Below are 24023 nucleotides of genomic sequence, written 5' to 3' on the forward strand. Positions count from 1 at the left end.
TTCACTTCTGCTTTTCACCCCAAGTGCAATAGATAGAATTTGATAAGGTCTGCACAATTCTTGAGATGCGTGTAACTCCCTTTTCTTTCATTAACTGTAACCAAATATATGTATGAGGCATTTTCCAGTTCCTCTTATGACCATATATGTCAAATGTAGCGCCCAGTTAATGTACACGTAATTTGAAGTATAAGAACCTGCTTTTGTAAACCCCTCGGGGTTCAAACAATTTGCTCTGTACTGGCTGTTTGGACCTATGCATAATAAATTCTTTCCTGCATTGAAGTGCTTGGCCTAGTCCCTTCTTTTCTACAACAATCTCAGGGGGGTGGGGGAGGCAGCACTCGGCATCCTGCCCCCCCTGGGAGCAAAAATAGGCTGCAAGGGGGCTTGCCTTCCTCCCTGCACCCCATTTTGCACCTACTAGGCCTCCCTGCACTTACCTGGGAGCCAAAACGGGGCGCGTGGGGACTCCTGGAAGGGGCAGGGGCAGGAAAGGGTGGGACCATCCAACAATTTAACAACCAGTTCACCAGAACCGGCCTGAACCAGCTAAATCTCACCAGTGCTTTTAATTAATGTCCTTCTGCCTTACGAGCAAAATGTGCATGCTCCATTATTCTCATAAATCAAGGATTACCTGTATCAGAAGATAGAAAGGCTTGAATGAATCCTGAGTTGAGGGAGTTAACTGTCTTTGAGCTTGCACCGAGGAGAAGCTTGAAAGTATAGACTTACAGTCTGATTGTTTGCAATCAGAATAACCATATGCAGAACACTTTGAAACATATCTCTCCCAACCAGCTAAAAATGAATTTCTTAAGCCAAGAGAAATAGCAATACGAAACTTGTACAAGGTCTTGCATTTCATAGCTTATCCATGTGCATGGGGAAAAAGTGAGCACAAAAGTATCCTGGAGGCTTTTAGCAGATTTTGTTGTTGTTGTTAGTTGCAATGTCATGTCCAACCTATCATGACCCCATGGACAACGTACCTCCAGGCCTTTCTGTCCTCTATCATCCTCTGGAGTCCATTTAAGCTCATGCCTACTGCTTTGGTGGCTCCATCCAGCCACCTCATTTTCTGCCGTCTCCTTCTTTTGCCCTCAATGTTTCCCAACATTAGGCTCTTCTCCAGTGAGTCCAGTGAAGATTTCAGAATTGAACAAATTCCATAGTGAAGTACAATTGATTATATCACCATATTGCAACCCTACATAGAATGCTATCTACTTATTTCCATTTGTATCACAGCCCCACTTTATTGTTGTGACTCTGGATGTCTAACAGTTTAAGAAATGGAACCTAACAGGAGCATAACATTAAATACATATACAGAAGCTAGGATATATGCAAATATCAAAATCCATCATCAACATAATCATCTCACAGGATCTGCCATTCATCCCAACCCCCATGATCAGTGATGGAGTTATTCAGAGTCTTAGGAAGGGCCAACAGCTCTGATTTCCAGGAGCTGATATTCCAAACAGTGACTGCCACAATGGAAAAGGTTCTTTCTGGGTCCCACCAGGCGACACTTTTTCTTATATGGGACCAGCAGCATGTCTCTACTGCTAGTCCTGATGGAATGGTTGGATTTAACCAGGGAATGAGGATTCCTCAAATAATTCATGCCGTAATAGGTCTTTATAGCTCATCACCAACATTTGAATTGAGCCTAGCAGCATACTGGCAACCAATGCAGCTTGCAGAGCAGAGGTGTAACATGTGCTGATCAAGGACAACACATAACTGCAAGCACTGCTATATTTTGAACCAGCTGCAGGTTCCAGATACTCGTGTAAAGTGCATTACCCCCAAGTTAAAATCCTAAGTGTCCGTGTGCATGCACGTAAGTTCCGATCGGCTCAAATACAGGTAAGGAGGGTGGGCGGGTGGGCCCTCCAGAGCACCGTACCAGAATGGTACCTGGTGCTCCCAGCAAGCACCCGTACACCCGTACTGGGGCGTACCGGTCATATCCCACCACTGATTCACATATAGTTGGATTAAATCCATGTTTGGCATCCAAGTCACTAGTATAAATATCTGCATTTTTCCCCTTGAGTGGAACATTCAGCAACATGATTAATAACGTTATGCTTATCTTCAGGTGCACATCCTCCAGCAAAGACTTGTGCTGAATTCAGATTTCCAAAAGCTATTGAATGTAATAATACAAATAATAATTAATGATCTCAAACAACTTTACCATCAATTAAATAATCTTTGTGTTATCTGTTCGAAGTAGGCCTCTACTATTAATCTTCAGAGCACCAATATGGTGCTAGAGCTTTAATGCATGGAATTAGGCCACAGAGTACATGATTTAAGATCATGTTAAAAATGTTGGATACCTGTTTTTTTGTGCATGCACTAACTTCTATGCCAGTTCTATCAAGAGGTCCATACAGTCCTCTTCTCTTCTTGGTGGGTTACTCTTCATCAGAATCTTCACTGGTTTCATCTGGAGAGGTGGTAGCCTCTGGAGAAGAATGATGTCCAAAGTGGCATAACCATTGGGGGTCAACATTGTCCAACGCCTTTTTTCTTGTCCTACCAAAGTGGAAAGAAAGCCATCCTGGCAAGGATATTTCTGCATTTTTCCAAGAATAACATGGAGTTTCACAGAAGCTACAGGGAGAAATCACCGGAGGTGTCTCTATGTAGGCAGACCTTGAAGTAGCTACCCTTCTGTCCATTCTACTGTGACAAACTGAATCTTTCACGGGCACTGCTTGAGTTTCATCTTCCAAATCTTCCATGTTAAATGGAAATCGACCTTTGGGACCCTTGTGTATCACTTCCCACATTTCCTGTTCCACACAATTCACAGGAGACTGCACACTGAATGCTCCTAGGGGCCATTCTTTCTGGGATGAGGTACACAAGTGCATAGCTTTTTTCAGGGCATGGAGAGGAGATGAAGACTCTGGCTGGGAAGGAATATTCCAGGAATCCAGGATTTCTGGAAAGGCCCAGAACAAGTAGTCAGGTGAGAACTCCTGTACTGGTGTCTTGGATATATATGAATAGAGGCAGAAGCAATCATCAGTTGTTTCACCCAGAGTTTGGACATCTCTGAACCGACCTGAAAAAAGGAGCAGGGAGATGCGTCAGAGAGGGGGGGGGACTCTTTTCAGATTGAAAAAGCACTAACTACTTCTTGATCTTTCAGATTTCACATATTTGCAGGCAAGACTTTGCAGTGCACATTTCCAGTTAAGAGCAAACATACTGGTATGATGACAAATATTTGAATGTTGCACTCTTATTTAAACAATGCTAATAAAATAGCTAACTTAATAGTCCACCTTGGATGGTTTAGGCAAATTAACATTCAGAATCAGACAACACCTGATTTCCACTTCTGTTCCATTTCTGGATTCACTGAGTGTGAGTTGGGTGGCCATATAAATGTGTTTAAAAAACAAAAATGGTTTTTGTGCCTGAGTGAATAGACCCCTCTTTGTGTATGTACCACACAGGCTGATCCCATAGTACAGTATGTGTGACCCAAAAAAATAGCCTCTGTGTTTTTCATTCCATGTGCAACTTCAAGATTCTATAAATCACAACTGGCAATATTTATGGCAATTACAGTATCCTGGGGATCATGTCATACCTTTTTGCAAACTTCTAACAAGTAAAGTCAATGGGAAAGTCAGATTCACTTAACAACCGGATTACTAACTTACCAATTGCAGTGATTCACTTAACAACTGTGACAAGAAAAGTCGTAAAATGAGGGAAAATGCACTTCACAAATATCTCACTCAACAATAATTCAATTTGGTCATAAGTCAAGGACTACCTATAGATATAAGTGCAGAATGGGAGGCACAGAGATACATCTGGGGGTGATCATTTTAAAATTAGTGTTAAACCCTATGCATGCTTATTGTTTTATTCAAAGGTGGGAAACACATAACCTTCCACATATTGCTGAACCACAACTTCCAGCTTCTCATGTTATATAGGCTACACTGATTGGAGTTATTGGGAGTAGTACTTCCTCAATATCTGATCAACCATAGATTCCCCACCCTGTTCCTGAATTGTTAACCTACTGCCCCTTGATCATTTCCAGGGTTGAGAGCAAGGGTGGGCTTCAAAAATTTCAGCAACGGTTTCTCTACCTGGTTGCTGAGTGGGTGTGGCCATGGTGGGTGTGGCCTAGTCAGCCTCCTGCACCACAGGGAGGGGACTTTTTTGCCTCCCCCAGGCACTGAAGGCTTTTCTCGAGCCTCCGGGAGGGCGAAAACGGCCTCCCCCAGCCTCCAGAGACTGGAAACAGGCCCATTTCCGGCATACCAGAGCCTCTGGGAGGCCTGTTTTTCACCCTCCCTTAGCCTCCGCACAGGCCCTGCACTTACCTGGCATCCAAAACTGGCCATGTGGAGACTCCTGGGAGGGGAGGGGTGGACGGGGCCAGCCAGGAGTGGGATTTGGGGGTTCACCGAACTGCGGAGAATCTTCGCTATAGGCTCACCTGAACTAAGGCAAACCTGGAGCAGCCCACCCCCGGTTGAGAGAGATCAAATCCAAGACCCTTTTCATGCAAAGTCGATGTTTTGCCATTGAACAATGGCTTGTTACTGCCAAAAAAGAGAGGTCTTCTCACCTTCAGAGAGCCCACTTTCAGAACCTCCCGTCGTGAAGGAGACACTTACTTACTAACATCAAGCAAGGATCCTCCATCTCGATCCGCTGGATTTGAGCTCTTAGAAAGAGAGGGAAATTTATGCCCTCTGCTTGGGATGGAACAGAGAAGAACCGATCAGGAATCCAAGTGGCAGCCTGGGCTAATTCTTCTGTGAATCCCAAGTTGCCAAGGATGGTCTCAGCATCAATCTGACAGAGTTCCAGCACTTCTGAAATGCTAAAAGGGAGATGACGGTGAGAGGCTGAATTCAAGGAATGATTAATCATTGGGTTTTTTTTTCATTTCAGTATCTATAGTGCTCTTTCCTTCAGTTTATCTCCACAAAGAAGAACCCCCAGAAGTTATTTCACCTGGAAAGGCATGACTTTCCCAAAGTCACTAAATAAGCTTCACAGCTGAGATTGGGCTTGAATCAGATTCTCCCCAGTCCTACACCAACACCTCAACCTCTACATCACATTGGCGGTCTTATAGAAGCTTTATTTCGCTCAATTGTATCCTTACAATAGGTTGTGAGATATGCTTGTCAAAGATGAAGTGATGGAATGTAGTGAGGAAGGAAGCAGATGCCAGGGAGAGGTGGGGGTGCATTCCAGGGGAACAAGAGACACATCTCAGTCCAATATTTGATGTGAGAGAAAGGGGGTGAAGACAGTCCCTCCCTAATAGTTCTCAGAGTATATGGTAAATGCCCATAGTAGAGAGCTTAGTCTGGCAAGATTCAGTTCATAAGTGTGGAGACAGTAAATAACTCAGTTTGGAAGAATTAAGTGGTGATTTTGGGGCCTGTCATCAGTCTTGCCAGACTAAGCACTACTAACTGCATTCTACCATTCACTTTGATACTATTAGGGAGGGGCTCTCTTCATCCCCTTTCTCTCACATTTCCACTCTCTTTCTCTCACACCAAATATCTGGATTGAGTGTCCTTATTTTCCTCGAATGCAGCCCCACCCTTCTTGGGGGATCCACCTCCTCACAAAATGTCTGTGGAGATTTTCAATCATCCAGTTCGTGGTTGTCCCAAAGGTGCTTTTTCCAAGAAGCAACCGGACTTTTTTTCTTTTTTCTTTGAAGACGTTTCACTTCTCATCCAAGAAGCTTCTTCAGCTGTGACTGGATGGTGAAGAATGGAAGGATTTATACTCCTTGCAGACAGCTGGTCATTTGCATTATTTTTTGAGTCGTTGAGGTCACTTGGAGGTTTACCTCTGTCCTCAGGATCACCTGAGTAGTACAAATGGACAGAGGGGGGAGGGATACGACATCATCTACCTCCAACCTACAACACTGTCCTTTCAACAGTTCCAAGAAGGCTCCACACCCTTTTGCTGGTGACCCTGAGTACACAGATAAACCTCCAGGCGGCCTCAATGACTCTCTAAAGGAATGCAAATGACCAGCTGTCTGCAAGGAGCAAAAATCCTTCCATTCCACACCATCCAGCCAGAGCTGAAGAAACCTCTTGGATGAGAAGTGAAACATCTTCAAAGAAAAAAAGAAACCAGAAAGTCCAGTTGCCTCTTGAAAAAAGCACCTCTGGGACTCTTCCTCACGGCATTCTATCACAGAAGGATCCATAAGGTCTTGATTGCATCCTTGGCCGGTAGTCTCCACTTATATGTGGTAAAATATTTGTATCTTTTTATTCAGGCCAAGCCCTCCACAAACAAGCTTCAGGCTTACCCGGAACTGGTCTTGTTAGTGCTGTCTGCCATGTCATCTGAAGCCATGTTGTGATCTAGATGGAGATCCCAGGCTGGAAGGCTAGGCAGCACCTTTGGGGATCCTGCCATAAAAGAAAGACAGTGAAGAAAAGCCCTAGATCATCTGGCTCAGAGGTGGTATTCAGCAGGTTCTGACCAGTTCTGGAGAACCGGTAGCAGAAATTTTGAGTAGTTCTGAGAACCGGTAAATACCACCTCTGACTGGCCCCGCCCCATCTATTCTCTGCCTCTGGAGTCCCAGCTGATCGGGAGGAAATGGGGATTTTGCAGTAACCTTCCCCTGCTATGCCCACCAAGCCACGCCCACAGAACTGATAGAAAAAAAAATTTGATTCCCACTACTGATCTGGCCTGTAGGAAACATTTGCTGAAGAAAGCAGATGGACAGGCTTGTGGTTATGCCAATAGCCACATTAAAGATAACCATTATTAGGGGGAAAATACATTAAAAGAGAGTAGTAGGTGGAGGCAAAGCAATCATCCTCATTTTCATCAAACCCACTGAAAAATAAAATAAGTACTGTACTAAGGGGTACAGCTATCAAATCTGACCTGCAATAATGCAGATAACCATTGGCTGGCAGTAGAGAGTGAAAATTATCATTCTTTGCTATTTTCTAGTTGTCTGGATTCCTGTTTAATAGCTCTAACCAAGGGCAACTTTGAGAACAATCGTTTTCTTTCTGGGGGTGATTAATATCCCAGTTTGGGGATATAGTCGAATGCATGAAGTTTTGAATGACCAACAGTGACATCAATTAACTCAGTTAACTTAGTAATAATAGCACAATTCCCAAAACTAAGGTAAATTATTATACTGTGATTCCTTATACCTAATCATAATTATTATTTTTATTTCAGTGGGATTTATTCACACCCATAAAGCACACAGAGCAGCATTCCCTGGAAATTGTCAAGAGTTGGCAAGTTTAATAAATTAAGAGTAGCAGCACTGAAATTATGTTTCCATTTTGTCAGCAAATATGGGTCAAAATTATGGAACTGAAATCCAGTGTCTGTTAAGGATATTGGAGTTGTGATACATAACTGGGATAAAGCTAAAATCTATATTTTCAGAAGAACACCATTTATTTCAACAGGATTTTATTTTCAGTAGATTTGCATAAACATTTGCTTGATTTCTGTTTCTTACCTGGATTCTACTCCGGTTTTCTCCAGGAGCAGCATGGCTGGAAAAATGAAGAAGAGGAAGAGGTTTTTGTCATTAAGGAAGCTAAACAATACCAAGCATCTTCTACAAAGAACTATAAAGAAGATTCTATGGCTCTTGTACCATCACATTGATTAATCTGATTTTCATATCAATTAATGTCCTAATTTTATCCTAGTCAGATCCCCCTTCCATTTTGGAAAATAAACTTACTGGCATTTAAACTACACTGCCCATCATCTGAGCATCCAACAGCAAAATGAGGTTGAGATAATAATAATAATGAAGCTTTGAAAACTTTTAACACAAGGGTACTTAACCCCTGGTACTGGTCCTTGGCCTGTTAGGAACTGTGCCGTATCTATTCTTACTGCATGACCCACCATAATAATACATCTCAGCTTGGCTAAGTCAAGACTTTCATGGTTCTGAATGGAAAAGGTGACATTATGCAGTGAAGCAAATTCTAGACATTCACGGTGTTGGTTATCACCTTTAAAAGCCCCTACATGGTTTGGAGCTGGATTATTTGAAGGACTGCCTACCCCCAATTACATCTACTCAGCGCTCGAGAGGAGGAAGGAAGGGTAATGTTGCAGGAACCAATTATCAAGAAAGTACACCTGGTAGGACATAGAAAAAAGGCCTGCTCTGTAGTGGCTCCCTCCCTTTGGAACATCATTCCCCCAGAGATAAGATTGCCCTCCTATCTCATTGCTTTTCCTCAAGGCCTTAAAAACATGTTTTTTTTTTCCAGTGGGTTTGTGGATCCCACTTGGAACCTATCAAGTGGCTTGTCTGATTCTGTTTTCACAATATTTAATGTTGTATTCCACCTGGAGTCATTGGGTGTGAGTTGAGTGGCTATATAAATATGAGAGGGAGAGAGGGAAGGAGGGAGGGAGGGAGGGAGAGAGAGAAAGAGAAACAGGGAGGGAGGATGGATGGATGGATGGTAGGTAGGTAGATGATAGGTAGATGGATATAGAAGGTGGGTAGATCGATATAGATCTAGGTAGATAGATATAGATGTAGATAGATAGATAGATAGATAGATAGATAGATAGATAGATAGATAGATGGATGGATGGATGGATGGATGGATGGATGGATGGATGGATGGATGGATGGTAGGTAGATGATAGGTAGATGGATATAGGAGGTGGGTAGATCGATATAGATCTAGGTAGATAGATATAGATGTAGATAGATAGATAGATAGATAGATAGATAGATAGATAGATAGATAGATGGATGGATGGATGGATGGATGGATGGATGGATGGATGGATGGATGGTAGGTAGATGATAGGTAGATGGATATTGAAGGTGGGTAGATCGATATAGATCTAGGTAGATAGATATAGATGTAGATAGATAGATAGATAGATAGATAGATAGATAGATAGATAGATAGATGGATGGATGGATGGATGGATGGATGGATGGATGGATGGATGGATGGTAGGTAGGTAGATGATAGGTAGATGGATATAGGAGGTGGGTAGATCGATATAGATCTAGGTAGATAGATATAGATGTAGATAGATAGATAGATAGATAGATAGATAGATAGATAGATAGATGGATGGATGGATGGATGGATGGATGGATGGATGGATGGATGGATGGATGGATGGATGGTGGTAGATGATAGGTAGATGGATATAGAAGGTGGGTAGATCGATATAGATCTAGGTAGATAGATATAGATGTAGATAGATAGATAGATGGATGGATGGATGGATGGATGGATGGATGGATGGATGGATGGATGGGAGAGAATAATGTTCCCTGGGGAAATCTGTGACCAACTTTTTGCTTCGTCATCAGGCTCTTAGAGTTCTGATATGGTCCATTAATTATTTTGCTTCTTCTGTTGCAAGGTTTTATTGCAATCCTAACGCAAAATCCCAGGAGCCACTATTTTCTAGTTTAAAGGATGCCAGGTTGGACCATCCTTCCCCGGGGGGGTGGGGGGGGAGTGGGATAGCATAAAGGAAACAGTGACAACAAGCTAATAGCTATTTGGAAACACTTTTGGATCAGTCTATCTCACTATATCATACGCATTCCACCTCCACGACTGCAAAAATAACTAACACCATATTCGTTTCTATGCTTGCAATTGAGAAGCGTGCCCATTTTGGCTCAGTTTGCGGGGATACTAATTGGGCAGACTGTCCTCAGCTAATGTCAAAAACCAGAAGAATCCAAACCCTTCTAGCACCTGTTCTGGGACCTGTTCTTTTTTCAGTCTGGGCAAACATTTGCTAGAAAAGTATTTGTCTGCTCTTCACAGCCCGGCTGCTTTCTTACCAGTATTTCTGAATAAAACAATAATTCTTCCTTTGCGTTCAGCAGCTCCACCATATAAACCTATACATGGAGGTGAAGCGTTTTTGCCTGAATCCCAAGGGAAGCAAACTAGCTATGAATGCACACACATGTAAAGCTAGTCAGGGATAGCTCTTGAAGCAGCAGAGCAAGCCTTGCAAAACCAGCTACTACGCTTCGGAATGTTTTTTTAAATCCTGGTTAAATGGCATCCTTATTTCCTTTTCAGTTATACAATGGCTCCCTCGAGTGGACAAAACATGGATCAGCTGCTTTTGTGAAAAAGATGAAAGTAGTTACCGTATTGAGTTCACCTAATGAGAAGGAAGGACTCACTGGAGAAGAGCCTAATGCTGGGAAAGATTGAGGGCAAAAGAAGAACGGGACTACAGAGAATGAGGTGGCTGGATGGAGTCACTGAAGCCGTAGGCGTGAGCTTAAATGGGCTCCAGAGGATGGTAGAGGACAGGAAGGCCTGGAAGAACGTTGCCCATGGGGTCATGATTGGTCGGACATGACTTTGCAACTAACAATAACATTGACTTCACATTCATGACAGTATTTGGGGAAAATTAAAATAAGTATTTGAGAGAAGAAAGCATATAAAAAGCACATGTTTAGGAAGAGAGTATATGCAAATCATCCTAAAAAATGACAAGGCTTTCAGTGTACTCTAAAACATGCACCAGCACATTCCTAAGAAGTAATTCTGAACACTGCGGTCAATGGCATAGATCAGCAGTCACCAACTGGGGGTCTGCAGAAAGATTATTTGCATTTTTAATATTGCACTGAATGCTATTTATCTTTTTAAAAAATTCATATTAGTGGTCCGTGGGATTTAAAATTATGAATTTAGTAGTCCCTGAGGTCCGAAAGGTTGGTGACCCCTGGCAGAGATGACAAATAAGTTTATTTAGAACAGCAACCAACAATTGGCACTGTGATCACACTCTTGGTCACAGTGTGTAACTACAAGGCTCAAACTTACAGATGAATATATTGTATGGGGCATCTTGTAACTTCGGTGCTTATTTAAACTGTAGCTGTACTGTATAAAGCCATGTAGGTAAGATCAGGGCCCACATAAGTTGGAGAGATGTTTCCCCCCACCCCCTTTTTATTGAGCCTTGCTAAAGTTTTTGAAAGTCTACTTCAGGTCAAGCTTGATACATTTTACCTTGACAAATTTCATAATTTCATGGACATGTGTGCAGTTGTCTTAAAACAGTCATGCAGATTGATTTCCTCCGTGGTGACTTCTAGCCTGCAATGTTGATATAACTTGGAGGTCTAAGTCCATCTAAGTACTTCCATCTAAGTACTACTACCAAGCCTGACCCTGCTTAGCTTCTGAGCTCAGACTTGTTGGGCTTACTTGGTGGCAGAAGCAGCAGGAGCTACAATGCCAGGAAACTGGGTCCAGCTACCTTTTAAATTTCACATAATGCTTAAAGGTAAAGGTTCTCCTCACACATACTGTATGTGCTAGTCATTCTCAAATCTAGGGGGCAGTGCTCATCACCTTTCAAAGCCAAAGAGCCAACTGTCTTTGAAGACATCTCCATAGTGACTAAACACCAAAGGCGCACGGAGTGCTGTTACCAAAGGTGGTTCCTATTTTTCTACTTGCATTTTTACGTGCTTTCGAACTGCTAGGTTGGCAGAAGCTGGGACAAATAACAGGAGCTCACTCCATTACATGGCGTTAGGGATTCGAACCACTGAACTTCCAACCATTCTGATCGATAAGCTCAGCATCTTAGCCACTGAGCCACTGCATCCCTATACATAATGCTTAGAGCCTAGCAAATGACATTTCTGCAGCCAAGAACTATATTTTTGTTTATAAATTATGTTAACAGACAATCACTCTGGTAATTATGACCAAGTTACCATGATGTCACTGGAGAGGAGTTGCTGTCCATATCTTCCTATTTGTTGCAAAGTGGAAGAATGACAAACATTTTAAGAAAAAGAATGCTTTACATCTATCTGGAATCCTGTTTTACAAAGAAGCCACAGAAAATGGCTTCAAGAGTTGTGGCAAGCAAAAGCTGAAAAGAACACAGGCAGAATCATCTTTGGTAAGATGGGCGATCATATAAATCTAATAAATAAATGAAATCTGGCTACAGATTAAAGCTCAACCCATTCTTAGAATGAGAATATACACCATTATAGAAAATAAAATGATAGGTACAGTCAGTGCAGAATTGCTCTAAGCAGTTACCGTATTTTTGGGGAGTATAAGATGAACCAAGATTTTGAAGAGGCAAATTTTTTAAAAAAGTTTTTGCACTCTGCAGACCTCCCAAAAACGGCCCATTTGTCGCGAAAGCGGGCCCGTCCGTTTTTGTCAAAAAAAAGGGGGGAGCATATATAGCCTTTAGGAGGCTTGTGGAGTGCTCCTCGGGGCTGGGGGGGGCAAAAATGAGCAAAAATTGGCCCTTTTTCATGAAAACAGGCCCATTTATTTTTTAAAAAAATAGGGCATGCATAGCCTTTAGGAGGCTTATAGAGTGCTTCTGGGGATTGGGGGGGGCAAACACGAGCAAAAAACTGCCTGATTTTCACTCATTTTTGCCCTTCCCAGCCCCCAGGAGCACTCTGGAAGCCTCCTAAAGGCTATGCATGGCCATTTTGGTGAGGGAGCAGAGTTTCAGGAGGCAAAAAACTGCTGTATTCAGTGTATAAGATGCACCCAGATTTTCACCCTCTCTTTTTAGGGAAAAAGGTGCATCTTATATTCCAAAAAATATGGTATCTAGGACAAAATATGGTAAAGGGGTCAACTATGGATGCTGTCTTCAACTGGTTCTGATAAAAACATCTGGGTTAAAATGGGAACATCAGAATGACTCAAATCAAATTTCAGCCAGGTTGATTTAGATGCCTATTTAGCTACCAATAATGAACCCTGGCGGCGCAGTGGTTAGAATGCACTACTGCAGGCTAATTCTGCTGACAGCCAGCAGTTTGGCAGTTCGATCCTGACCGGATCAAGATTGACTCAGCCTTCCATCCTTTCCAAGGTCAGTAAAATGAGGACCCAGATTGCTGGGGCAATATGCTGGCTCTGTAAACCACCTAGAGAGGGCTGTAAAGCACTATGAAGCAATATATAAGCTTGAGTGCTATCGCTATTTCCTGATCAGCCCAGCTTTGAGACTCTGAATATCCCATCTGTGCAGGAATTTAAATGGAGCTAAAATATCTTAATTGATTGGTTGTAGGAGAAGGAGCCACAGAACCTGTGGGCTGAGTTGAACAAGGAATTAATTTAGAATCCCTACATAATCTCAAGTGAACTAAGTCCAACCTCCCTCGAATTCCATTGACCCTTATCTAATTCTAAACAGGTGCTAATATACTATTTGAGAAGACCCTGTGCCTAAGTATAGCAATAAATCAGTTTAATTGGACATGAATAGCAATTAATCTGTTTAATTGAACCTGTCATACGTGGACCTGATCTTTCACCCTGACTTTGGTTGGTTTTATAAGAGTTTCTCTACTCCTAAATTTTCTCCTTCCTTGTATGTCTGTAGATCAACTTACTACTTTTTGCCTTGCCTTCCAATTATTCCTCTCGTGTATGTTATATGTTCTCTTACTCTACTTTTTGCCCATTCCATCCCTGTTCTTCTTGACTTTTTCTTTCCATCCCCTTCAATTTATCCCCCTCCTCTCCTTTACCCAGCTAACACTTTCCTCCCCAAGCCTGTCTCCTCTGTTGCCTGCCTACTGTCTTGCTATTCTTTCTAACATCATCATCATCACTAGTCACGAAAGCTACTCCACCACCCTCTTTCCCTTAATTTGGATCTCCAGCTTAGGATCCAAGTCTTCCTGAGTTCAGGATTTAGCCTTCATCCTTGTCTCCTGAGATGTCATAGGTCTTCTGCTACTACTAAAGGGGACAAGGAAGGTGTGAGTATGAACATGTGCAGAAATGCTTTTTTGTGTCACTCAAACATTTGGTGTGTCATCTGTGTGTAGGAATGTGTTGGACTTCATCTGGGAAGGAGTCTTCAGCCAACTATGTAGTACATAAGGTAATGTTGGGTCATCACACTCTCTCAGTCTAAAGTACCTCTGGTTTATTGTAGTGACAGAATTAGGGGACACCCTGATATAAGCTATGGAAAGGAAGGAAGGAAGGAAGGAAGGAAGGAAGGAAGGAAGGAAAGAAAGAAAGAAAGTTTGCATACTGCCCATTTCTTAAAGCAATCTCCTCAGAATGTTATTTTAAGAAAATTCAAATATTTTATCCATGGTTTATCCACTGAAGAAATTCTTAAAAGTTTTACAATTTTTCACACTTTGAATTTGTATATAGTTTAAATTCAACTTAGTCTGGGTTCTGAAAATCGGTGACGTTTTTTCTGTGGTAGGCCTTGGAATTTGGAGGAAGTGAACACAGTAGGGGCATTCTGTTTATACATATGTAAAGTCATGACAGTATAGTTAATTAAACTGAAGTCAGTATTCTTCTGTGTTGGATTCTTTCACAGACATTGTTTGTGTTTACAGATATACATAGCAGATTATATGTTGCAGAGTGCAATTATTGACCAGGGCAGAGACAATTTGGGACAAGATTATTCTCTGATTTCCCTCCCACCTAAAAAAAAAAAACCTAGAAAAGTTGCTTTCACATTAATGAAAATTCATATGGCTGAAGTTTTCCCCAAATCCCTTTGCAAAGCATGTTGTGCTTAGTGCAAGAATGAAAAGAGTAGCCATCTATTGTCATAAGTCAAATTTTAATTCATTATTTAAAATATTGAAAGTTTTAAAACAGGATATATCTTATTTGCTGTATTTTTTTTGTACTTTTTGAGTTTGGGTTGGTTTGTGGTTAATGTGGTTTGTTGTTGTTTAAGGGTGTTCTAGCTTAATTTTTATAAGCTTTATTCCTTGCTTTGGGCTTTTCAAGCTACGAAATTCATAAAAGAGAGTGTGGTGTATTTTCATGTACAAGTCACAAGAGGGAGCAACAGAATAAATTCAAAATGAGAAGATTACACACAGGAATTTGCAGTGTTCACTTCAGCAAATAGACAAGACAGGAAATTCCTATTTGCATTTTTTTTAAAATTTTCTTTAAATTTACTCTGTTGCTCCCACTGGTAACCTATACCTAAAAATACATGGTATACATAAGTAGCTTTCAGGAGCAAGCAAAGCCAGTCTCCACAAAATCTTAGATATGTTCACTTTACTGTGGCTATATATATCCCAAACTCGAAGTTCCAGATGTTCAGAACTCAATTGTAGCAACAGATCTGGTTTTCCTGCACTGAATATGGCTTAGTTATAAACAAACATCTATACAATTGCTCTGATAATTTATTAGGAAAGCAATAAGACACATGATAACTGCTCTAGAAACATCATGACCTGACCTGATTGATTTGCAATGAAGTAACAAGTGTGGAGGAAGAAGTCAGAGAGGTCAAATCTGGATATTTAGGGGTCCGTATGGTTTTTTGCTTCAGGATTTAATCACATCTTTTGGTTGCCTCTCTCCAGAGACACTTCGAAATTTCAGATTGCTCCCTCTGGTGAATGAAACATGAAAATATATGACACTCTCCCTTTTATTGATTCTGTTCTTTGAAAAGCCCAAAACAAAGAACAAAACACATAAAGAATCAAGTAGCACCTCATAGTAAAGTACAATTGTGGATGACTCACAACAAGAAGAACAATAAAGAACATGTCTTCTCATTCATATGGGCAATCATATGAATCAGATTGATAAGAAGGATGGATGGATGGATGGATGGATGGATGGATGGACAGATGGATGGATGGGGGGATGGACGGATGGATGGACGGATAGACGGATGGACAGACGGAGGAGGGAGGGAGAGAGGGAGGCCAGGAGAGAGATTCACAATTAAAGTTGGCTGTAGAATGGCTTCTACACTCACAATTTAAGTAATCGGAGATGATATGTTTTCATTCTCCTCCATTCTAATGGATTCCATGTTCTCAGCAGATTTTCTTAAAACAGATTCGAGTCACACTGGCATGAATTCAAGACTGGAACAGGTGAAATGCTGAATGCACATATATGGAGAACATAGATGAAGGTTGCATTTGTGATGTGTTAGAACCTGGATGAGGATGGATATCATCCATTCCTACATTACAAAATAGGAAGCTACCTATATTGAATCTATCAGAATGGTAGAGGCCACCTTCTCTTAAGCTCTCAAAACAGAAAGATATGAATGTTTGATTATGTGTTGTAGGATCAACCTTTTAGGCACCTTATCAGACAACAGGACAAGCCTGCTGAAAGATGCTCATAATTTTCAGAACACTGTCTGCAGAATACTTCTCCTACATCCCTTCCAAGGTAGAGGAATACTGCTAGGAGGTTTGTCCTCAACACACACCATTGCTGCTCCTCAAACAGCCAAGTCTTTGCAGTTGTACAGCTGCAAAATGGAGATAATCCCCGCCACCTGCACTCTAGGGGCAGGGCTTATCTCCATTTCCTAGCCCAGGGGGCATGCATTGTCTGTGGTCATTGTAGCCAGAATGACTGTACACAGTGGTGTATGGAACATTGTTACTAAATTATGTTTATTAATCTAGTATTTGTTTTCAATTTTAGATCATTAGTAATTTTGCTATTTCTAAACTTCCCACATTAATGTGAATAATGGTCTTTATGGCTTTGGGTGCATTGATAGAATGTTAAAGGCTGACCTACAATTGTCTATAGTAGTGATCTATAACTGCCCATCTCTGGTTTTGATTCCATGGTTTTGAATCAATTTGCCTCCCTTAAACGAAAGTATCCTACCTCCCTCAGCTGTTTTCATGTTACCAAAACTGTATCTAATACCGATCCAGCTAGAAATTGCAAGCTAAATTGAGCAGGGATCCAACGGAAGGATATACCTGGATGGTTGAATTCCCAGGAAAAAGCCCATAGATTAGGGGTACAACATTGTGTTGTTTGCACAATTTCCAGCAGCAAAGAGTAAAGCAGTGTTTCTCAACCATGGCAACTTTAAGATGCGTGGATTTCAACTCTCAGGATTTCCCCAGCCAGCTAACCAGCCATGTTGGCTAGGGAACTCTGGAAGTTGAAGTCCCCACATCTTAACAGTTGTCATGGTTGAGAAACACTTGAAGTTAAGATTAAAAGGTCTTCTGCTCTATGGCGCAGAAAGTTCCTCACATTCAACCCCTAGCAACCTTTTCCACTGGCATCCTCCTGGTACGTCACAGTATTACTTCACCAATCACCCCCAGTTGACTTTTGCTGTAGAATATCAGCAAGGAGACATGGAATGTGAAAGACTTCGTTTCTGAAGTGACACACGTACCACCCACAAACTGAATGCAAATTATGTTACCTCCCTTCTCATAACCCCCACCCAGCCGAAATAATTTGGGACACGAGGTCCATATAAACAGGAAAAACGCTCTATTTATGATCATGCCATTTTTATTCCTTCGTTGTTACTGTTCTAAAGAAAGCTTTTCTGAAAGGAAGGGAAGATGAAAGTGGCTTGGGAGCTTTGCTAGGCTAGCCATTCATCATCAGGCGCTGCAGGTGTCTACGTGAAATTATGGGCATCTTCTCCCCAGTGCAGTTCTGGAGAGGGGGCATCCTCTGGAAAAGGGTTTTTTGTTGTTCTCTATATACAGTTATAGGTATGCATTCACATAGTTATTATTCTTTTTTACATTCGTCATTCTTATACACTTATCATTCCATTTACAGGGTTATAATATACCATTTGGGTTGCTTTGTTTACCATCCCTCGCCTGTTTTGACACCTCCTTCTTTTCCCTTTCTTTTCTCTCTCCCTCCCTTCTCTAATTTCTTCCTTCCTCTCTCCTTTCCTTTTCTTCTTCCCTTTCCTCTCCCCTACTCCTCTCTTCCTCTTCCCCTTCCTACCCTCTCTCTCCTTCTCTTTCTCTCCCTTCCATCCTTCTCTTCTTATCTCTTTCTTCTTTCCCCTAACTTCCTCCCCTCTCTTCTCCTCTCTTCCTTTCATTTTCTCTTGTTGTAGGTTTCTCTTCCAGCTCTTAATTTTTATTTTCTTGGGGTGGTTTTTCCGTAGACCCCAAAATAGTTGAATATAATTTCTTATTCCCTTTCCTTCTCAAATCTATCCTGATGGTGTTTTTTTTTTCCCTTGAGGGGAGGCATCCTTAATACAGCATTATGCCACAGCATAGATTGCAGACAGTGGTGGGTTCCAGATCCCATTCCAACCGGTACGGTGCTTTAGCGCATGTGTTTTAGCATGAGCCTCCGCGACGCTCCAGCTGCTGTACACACTGTGCACGTGCGCAGAAGTGCTGAAGACTTAAAAGACCAGTAAGGAGCTCGGGCGGATGGGTGAACCCTACTGGAATGGTATCTGGATTCGGAGCACCCTACTGGAATGGTATCTGGTGCTCCGGGCAGTCTCCAGTATGCCTGTACTGGGGCGTACTGCCTGCAACCCACCACTGATTGCAGAGAACATTGTGCTATACAAATACATCTTCTAAGAAATACAGGAATTATAGGGAGGGTTAGGGAGAAGAGAGATATGAAGAAACCAGTGGCTGGGTTAACATTCCAGAATATGGTATACAATATCTATAGGCTTGAGTTTCCTCAAAGTTCCACTTTATTAGAGATGTCATATTGGCAGATCTGGGAACACCCGAATCTGAATGTTTCCACAGTGGTGGGATTCAAACTTTTTTACTACCGGTTCTATGGATGTTGCTTGGTGGGCATGGCTTGGCTTGGTGGGTGTGGCTTGGTGGGCATGGCAAAGGAAGGATACTGTAAAATCTCCACTCCTCCCTCACTCCAGGGGAAGGTTACTTCAAAATCTCCATTTCCTCCCAATCAGTTGGGACTCGGGAGGCAGAGAATAGATGGGGGTGGGGCCAGTCAGAGGTGATATTTACCGGTTCCCCAAACTACTCAAAATTTCCACTACCAGTTCTCCAGAACTGGTTAGGACCTGCTGAATACTACCTCGGATTTCCAGGTTTTCCCCACCCAAATGAAAATTCAAGCCCCTGCCCAGCACCCACATATCCATCACATGATCCAGTCAGGCACCATCCAAAACTGGAGGTACCTCCCATTCACACCATCACAGCTGCAAGGCAAAGTGTCCTTGACTCTGAGAAAAGAATGTTACTTTGACTATATATCACCCATACTCCACATGATCCCCCCTCCCATTTTCTCACAATAAAAATTGTGGCAGGCCTGAAGGCCCAATGTAAAAGATGGCTTCCAGGTCTGACATCAAGATGATATTTTGTGGAAAATAACATGATTGCTTATCATTGCTTGTTAGATCAAGAATTGGGTACTATAACAGTTCAGAATAACGACTTAATCAGCAAGCAATAATTGACCATGTCTTTCAATCAAGTGCTCAGACACATCATCAATCCTGAATCTGTGTACCAAAGAATGAGAGAAGCGGAACAATTTATATTTGGAATTATCAGGAGCTGAAAAGGGCCTGACTTCATGGAAAATAGCTTTGGCATTCAACTTTCATTCAAGTTGAGGCTTCAGAGGCCCTTTAAAAACTGAGGAGGAACAGGTCCAAGGCAGCAAACCTGGTTTATCATGTTTGAAACAGTGAAATAATATGGATGGATAGCATCTAAGAGAAGAGAAGAAATCATGGCACCTTCATACCACCTCCAATATTTCTTTGAGCATCTGAAGTGAAACTTTACCATGATTTACTGCCATGTAGAGAGGAAGGAAGGAAGGAAACAAAACAAACAACACCAAAAAAATGTTAACTTTCTGATGCTTTTTCATCTAATATAAGCTAAATAAAAATAACGAGTTTTCATTGCTTAGTATAGTATGTGACAGACTGTATCAAAAGAAAGAGGTTTCGTTGATCCAGTATTCATCCTTCAGGATTAACTTTGATCCTTTCCAGAATCAGATTCACTATTTGTAATTGTAATTAGTAAATAATGATGTAGCTATTATTACTAACAGTAGGCATCTCCCAATGAAAAGTGATGTGGAGAATCTATTAGCAGCTGCTCATCCATATTGCAGCTATCCTTCCTATCATATGTTTCGTATATCTGTATAACAGGTGCTTCCAACATGACAGCAGAGTCTATCTTCTCCTACAAACTTCAGTACAGCTTTTTCTGATTTAGACTTATCTTGTGGACATCCAGATTTCTTGGCTACATATCCCAGTGTTCCAGGACAGAGTGGCTGGGTGTAATAGGGGTTAGAATCCAAAACACAATTCGGATCCAAATGGGTCTGGTGGTCAAACCAGGGACGGATACATCACGTTCTAGCCCCGCCCACACCCGGTTTAGCGAAGTGGGGAAAAGTCCCAATACATCATGTGACTACGCCATGACGACGCGAGGTTGACATCCCTGCTTTACAGGTTTGGCCTTGAATATGAGTTGCATTCATCCTACCAAAGAATGGCAAGTAATGTCCTTATCACAAGTAGCAGTCAAGACACTGAGAAGTTTGTTTCCTGTCTGCAGTTTCAGCTCAAAGTTGCAGATTCTTGATAAACCCTGAGAGCAAGTGTTTTGTAAGATGCCCTGCTATCTTTACGTCCAAAGTGGACAGCATTTTTCAGACACTGTTTAGCCACTTTAATCTGTAAAACTTAATCAAGTAACAAAGAACAACAACAAAAATTCAATAGAAATAATCTCCAGGTATTTTGCAAGTTCAAAAAATACAGAATCCATTGGTGAGAGTCTTCACCACCACTCCAAACATTGCCCTGTTTTCCATATGGGACAAAGGGACCAAGGTTATCCAAAACAACATATATATTAAAGAGAAAAAAAGAGCAAAAGCAATTAGAGTCCAGCAAGTGGCTGAAATAAATCAGCATTCAACCACTGATCAACTTTTAAAGCAAAGAGCAAAATGAAACAATTTTTTAAAATTAAAATTAAAATTCTGGCATGCTTAGAAAACAAAATATTGACGGGAAGATGGATATGTCCAGTGACTTCAATCGCTTCCAGAGAGAATTGGAATCTTCAACACCCACTTCCCCCATTGGGTCCACAATGATCCAAAAGTTATCTTGGGTCACTCCTAAATGCTCCCATTCAAAACCAGGGAGCAGCACTGCCAAAGAGCCAGCTTTAGCAGTGAAATCAGCAGATCATTGGTAAGAGAAACAAAGAGAACCTTACCAATCAGTAACCATCTTGGACGGAGGGGCCAAAGTAGACATCATTTTTATCACATGGACTATACATGGAATGTATGTGCTTATGGTTTTTTTTTAAAGCAATGTTTGTGGGATGGTGTGGGATTTAATTGGTTTCACCAAATCAGAAGTGCCCGACCTCTCCATCTGTTCTTTGCAAATGGTAGCCAACATTTAGTTGAATTCTGGATTATAGTAGGATCAATAAAAATAAAAAGTCATTTTTTAAACCCTTGTATCTCTAATAAGTACAAAGAACTTCCTGTTCACATTAATATTAAGTCAACAGAATATGATCTAAGCAAAATTAGAACCATCTTATTGGGGTGATAAGCAGCTGATTAGCAGAGATAATGCTCTTAAACTCTGGAGCAAGACAGGATATCTTGAGATACTGCTATCATCTCTCATCATGAGCCAAGCTGGGCACAGCTGCTGAGAGTTAAAATTCAACCATATCTAGAAAGACAAAGGTTACCTAAAGAATGTGGTATGAAGGAACAGCCTCAATTAACATCTTGGGTCTGAATAAGAAGCCATAATACATGGCAGAAGAAACAGAAAATGGAAATAAAATTCTACAATATAAATTAAGGTGTCCATCACTCTTAAGATACTACCGGAGAAGCTCCTTCAAGAAAAGGATTGAACCTTTTTCTAGGTTAGATTTAATCTAGCTCTCTTTGCATTAGCAATTGAAATTTACAGGCCAAGATGGGGAAGTTCTTGTTACCATATTAGGATCAGTCCCAGTTCACTTTTGGTTTCATACACCTACATCACAGCTACAGAAAAGGAGGGCTAGGAACTTAAAAACAGATGACAAGGTCTCTGCCTCAAGATTAAGCAATCTTCTTATTTCAGCTTTCGGAAGGCTGGGGGCTTCTAAATGTTTCTTAACCAGATATGCTTCCAACTGCATGCCACGTTGATTGGGGCCAATGGGATTCAAAGTTCAAAATCTTTGGAGGCATCAAGTCCTCTCCGTGTGTCTATCACACACAATGACCCCAGAAGACAACAAGGACCCACCGGTGTCAACATTTCCAGTATCAATCACAGTGGCTAAGTTTGTACAACATGCTAGATTAGGCTAGAATGGGACCAAGCCATTGTTGATGCTGGGGATTTCATGCATTGCTTGAGCACGCTCTGTGCATCACACCTTCACATTAAGCCAAATTAGGGTGTTGCCTATTACATGAACACAGCAATATTTTCCCAGTGGGGGATTGATGCATTGAGTAAAACTAGCCAGTGATTATTTCTAACTGAACAATTCACTCACAGGATTAAGAAAGGTAAGAATGCTGAGCATGGCTGGCTGAGAAAAAGGGGATTCTTAAATCTGGGGTAGTAAGTGGTCTGTGTACTGGCTGGCTGTAACACACAATAGACTACTGAAGCTTTTTATGGGATGCTAATACAGGATGAGGCTAAAGCAATAGCAGGCAACCTGGTGCTTTTCAGATGATCTTGACCACAGCTGGCAAAAATTGTTTGCTTCAAAATGAGATGGGAGGCAAGAGAAAGAAAGAAAGAAAGAAAGAAAGAAAGAAAGAAAGAAAGAAAGAAAGAAAGAAAGAAAGACAGACAGACAGACAGACAGACAGACAGACAGATAGATGTAGGGACAATGGTTGAATTATAGGGACAGTAACCAAAGCAGCTGTAAGTCATCAAGTTGCTTAACTATGTGGTAGAAAATTATTTTTTTAAAAAAATATGGGATCTTGAGAATCCAAATAGCTAGTGATCCATATGGTCAGGAAAAGCCAAACTTAATCTAGGGAATTTGCTACCTAACAAGAACATCCTACTGTTCCTACTTACACACTGCATCTGGATTTATAGACAAAGCAAATATTACAAAAACTATTCTATATTTCTAATTCTCTTACTCTTCTCCAAAGAAAACCAGTAGGGTTGCCCCTTGGAATTTCTCAACTGCCTGGAAACTGGGGAAGGAGAAATGTAACAATAAAATTTAGGCTTCTAGTTTTGCTCGTCATTTAGTGATGTGAAGGGTGCAGCACGAAGGATGGCCTAAAAGTCAAGGCATGGCTTGCTAGGGCTGAAATAAAAGGGGAAGCCTGAGGAGTGCCCTCCCCAATGAATGCCCTCTAGGAAATGTCCTCTAGGATGGGACTACAACCTGATCACCTCAGCCATAACAGTTGGAGTTCTGGGAACCGAAATCCTGAATTTCAAGTGTGCAGATGGTTGCCTTGTATCAGAGATCAATTTCTTTCTTTTGTGACTTTGGGAGCCTTGTCCTGAACTGAAACATCATTCTCGTTTTCTAGACACAACCAGTTCTACCTCCCCACTATCTTCCTTACTCCTCACTCTCTTTTTACCTCAGTTTTAAGTTTACTATAAAACCAAGAAACATCTTTCCCAAATCTCATAGCATGTGCTTCTTAAGATACCACAAGCCACACCTTGAATCTCCTGATGCCATCACTTACCATCCAGGACAACTGGGGGTGGTCTCAGGAAGATCTGCTCCTGGAGCTGGACCCCCTTCCTAAAGACGTCCCATCCATCTTGGCTCTTTAGCATGGGGCTAATAAATATCCTTGCCAACATCTGCCCTCCCCCGACCATATCTGCGTCAGCAGAGAAGAGAGGAAGCTGATCTGTTTATAAGAGGAAACTTTATCTATATAAGTACTCCTCCGTGTGTTCATGTTTCTTTTCATGTAAAACCTCAAACAGTGCCATACATCCGGATTCACTCACCCCAATGAGGAAATGCTTAATGAGCTGCCAAGTGATGCCAGTAAGAGCACTTGCTCATTATTTTTCATACATACACACATTTTTCTGATGCTTCTTTAACTCTAAAATAACCTTTCTCTCAAGGGAAGTACCCTAGATCTCTTTTA

At 41.5% G+C, this 24023-nt stretch overlaps 1 protein-coding gene across 1 annotated transcript; it reads right to left on the reverse strand.

The window, feature by feature from the left end:
• Positions 1-414: 414 nt before the first annotated feature.
• TESPA1 (thymocyte expressed, positive selection associated 1) lies at positions 415-23742 on the reverse strand (the record flags this gene model as incomplete). Its single annotated transcript, XM_081960910.1, has 4 exons — positions 415-3094; positions 4677-4885; positions 7550-7586; positions 23604-23742. The coding sequence occupies 4 exons, from the start codon at positions 23740-23742 to the stop codon at positions 2439-2441; spliced, it is 1041 nt and encodes a 346-aa protein (XP_081817036.1). The 3' UTR covers positions 415-2438.
• Positions 23743-24023: the final 281 nt, after the last annotated feature.

The sequence above is a fragment of the Natrix helvetica genome (assembly GCF_964273705.1).
Source record: "Natrix helvetica genome assembly, chromosome: 1".
NCBI lineage: Eukaryota > Metazoa > Chordata > Lepidosauria > Squamata > Natricidae > Natrix > Natrix helvetica.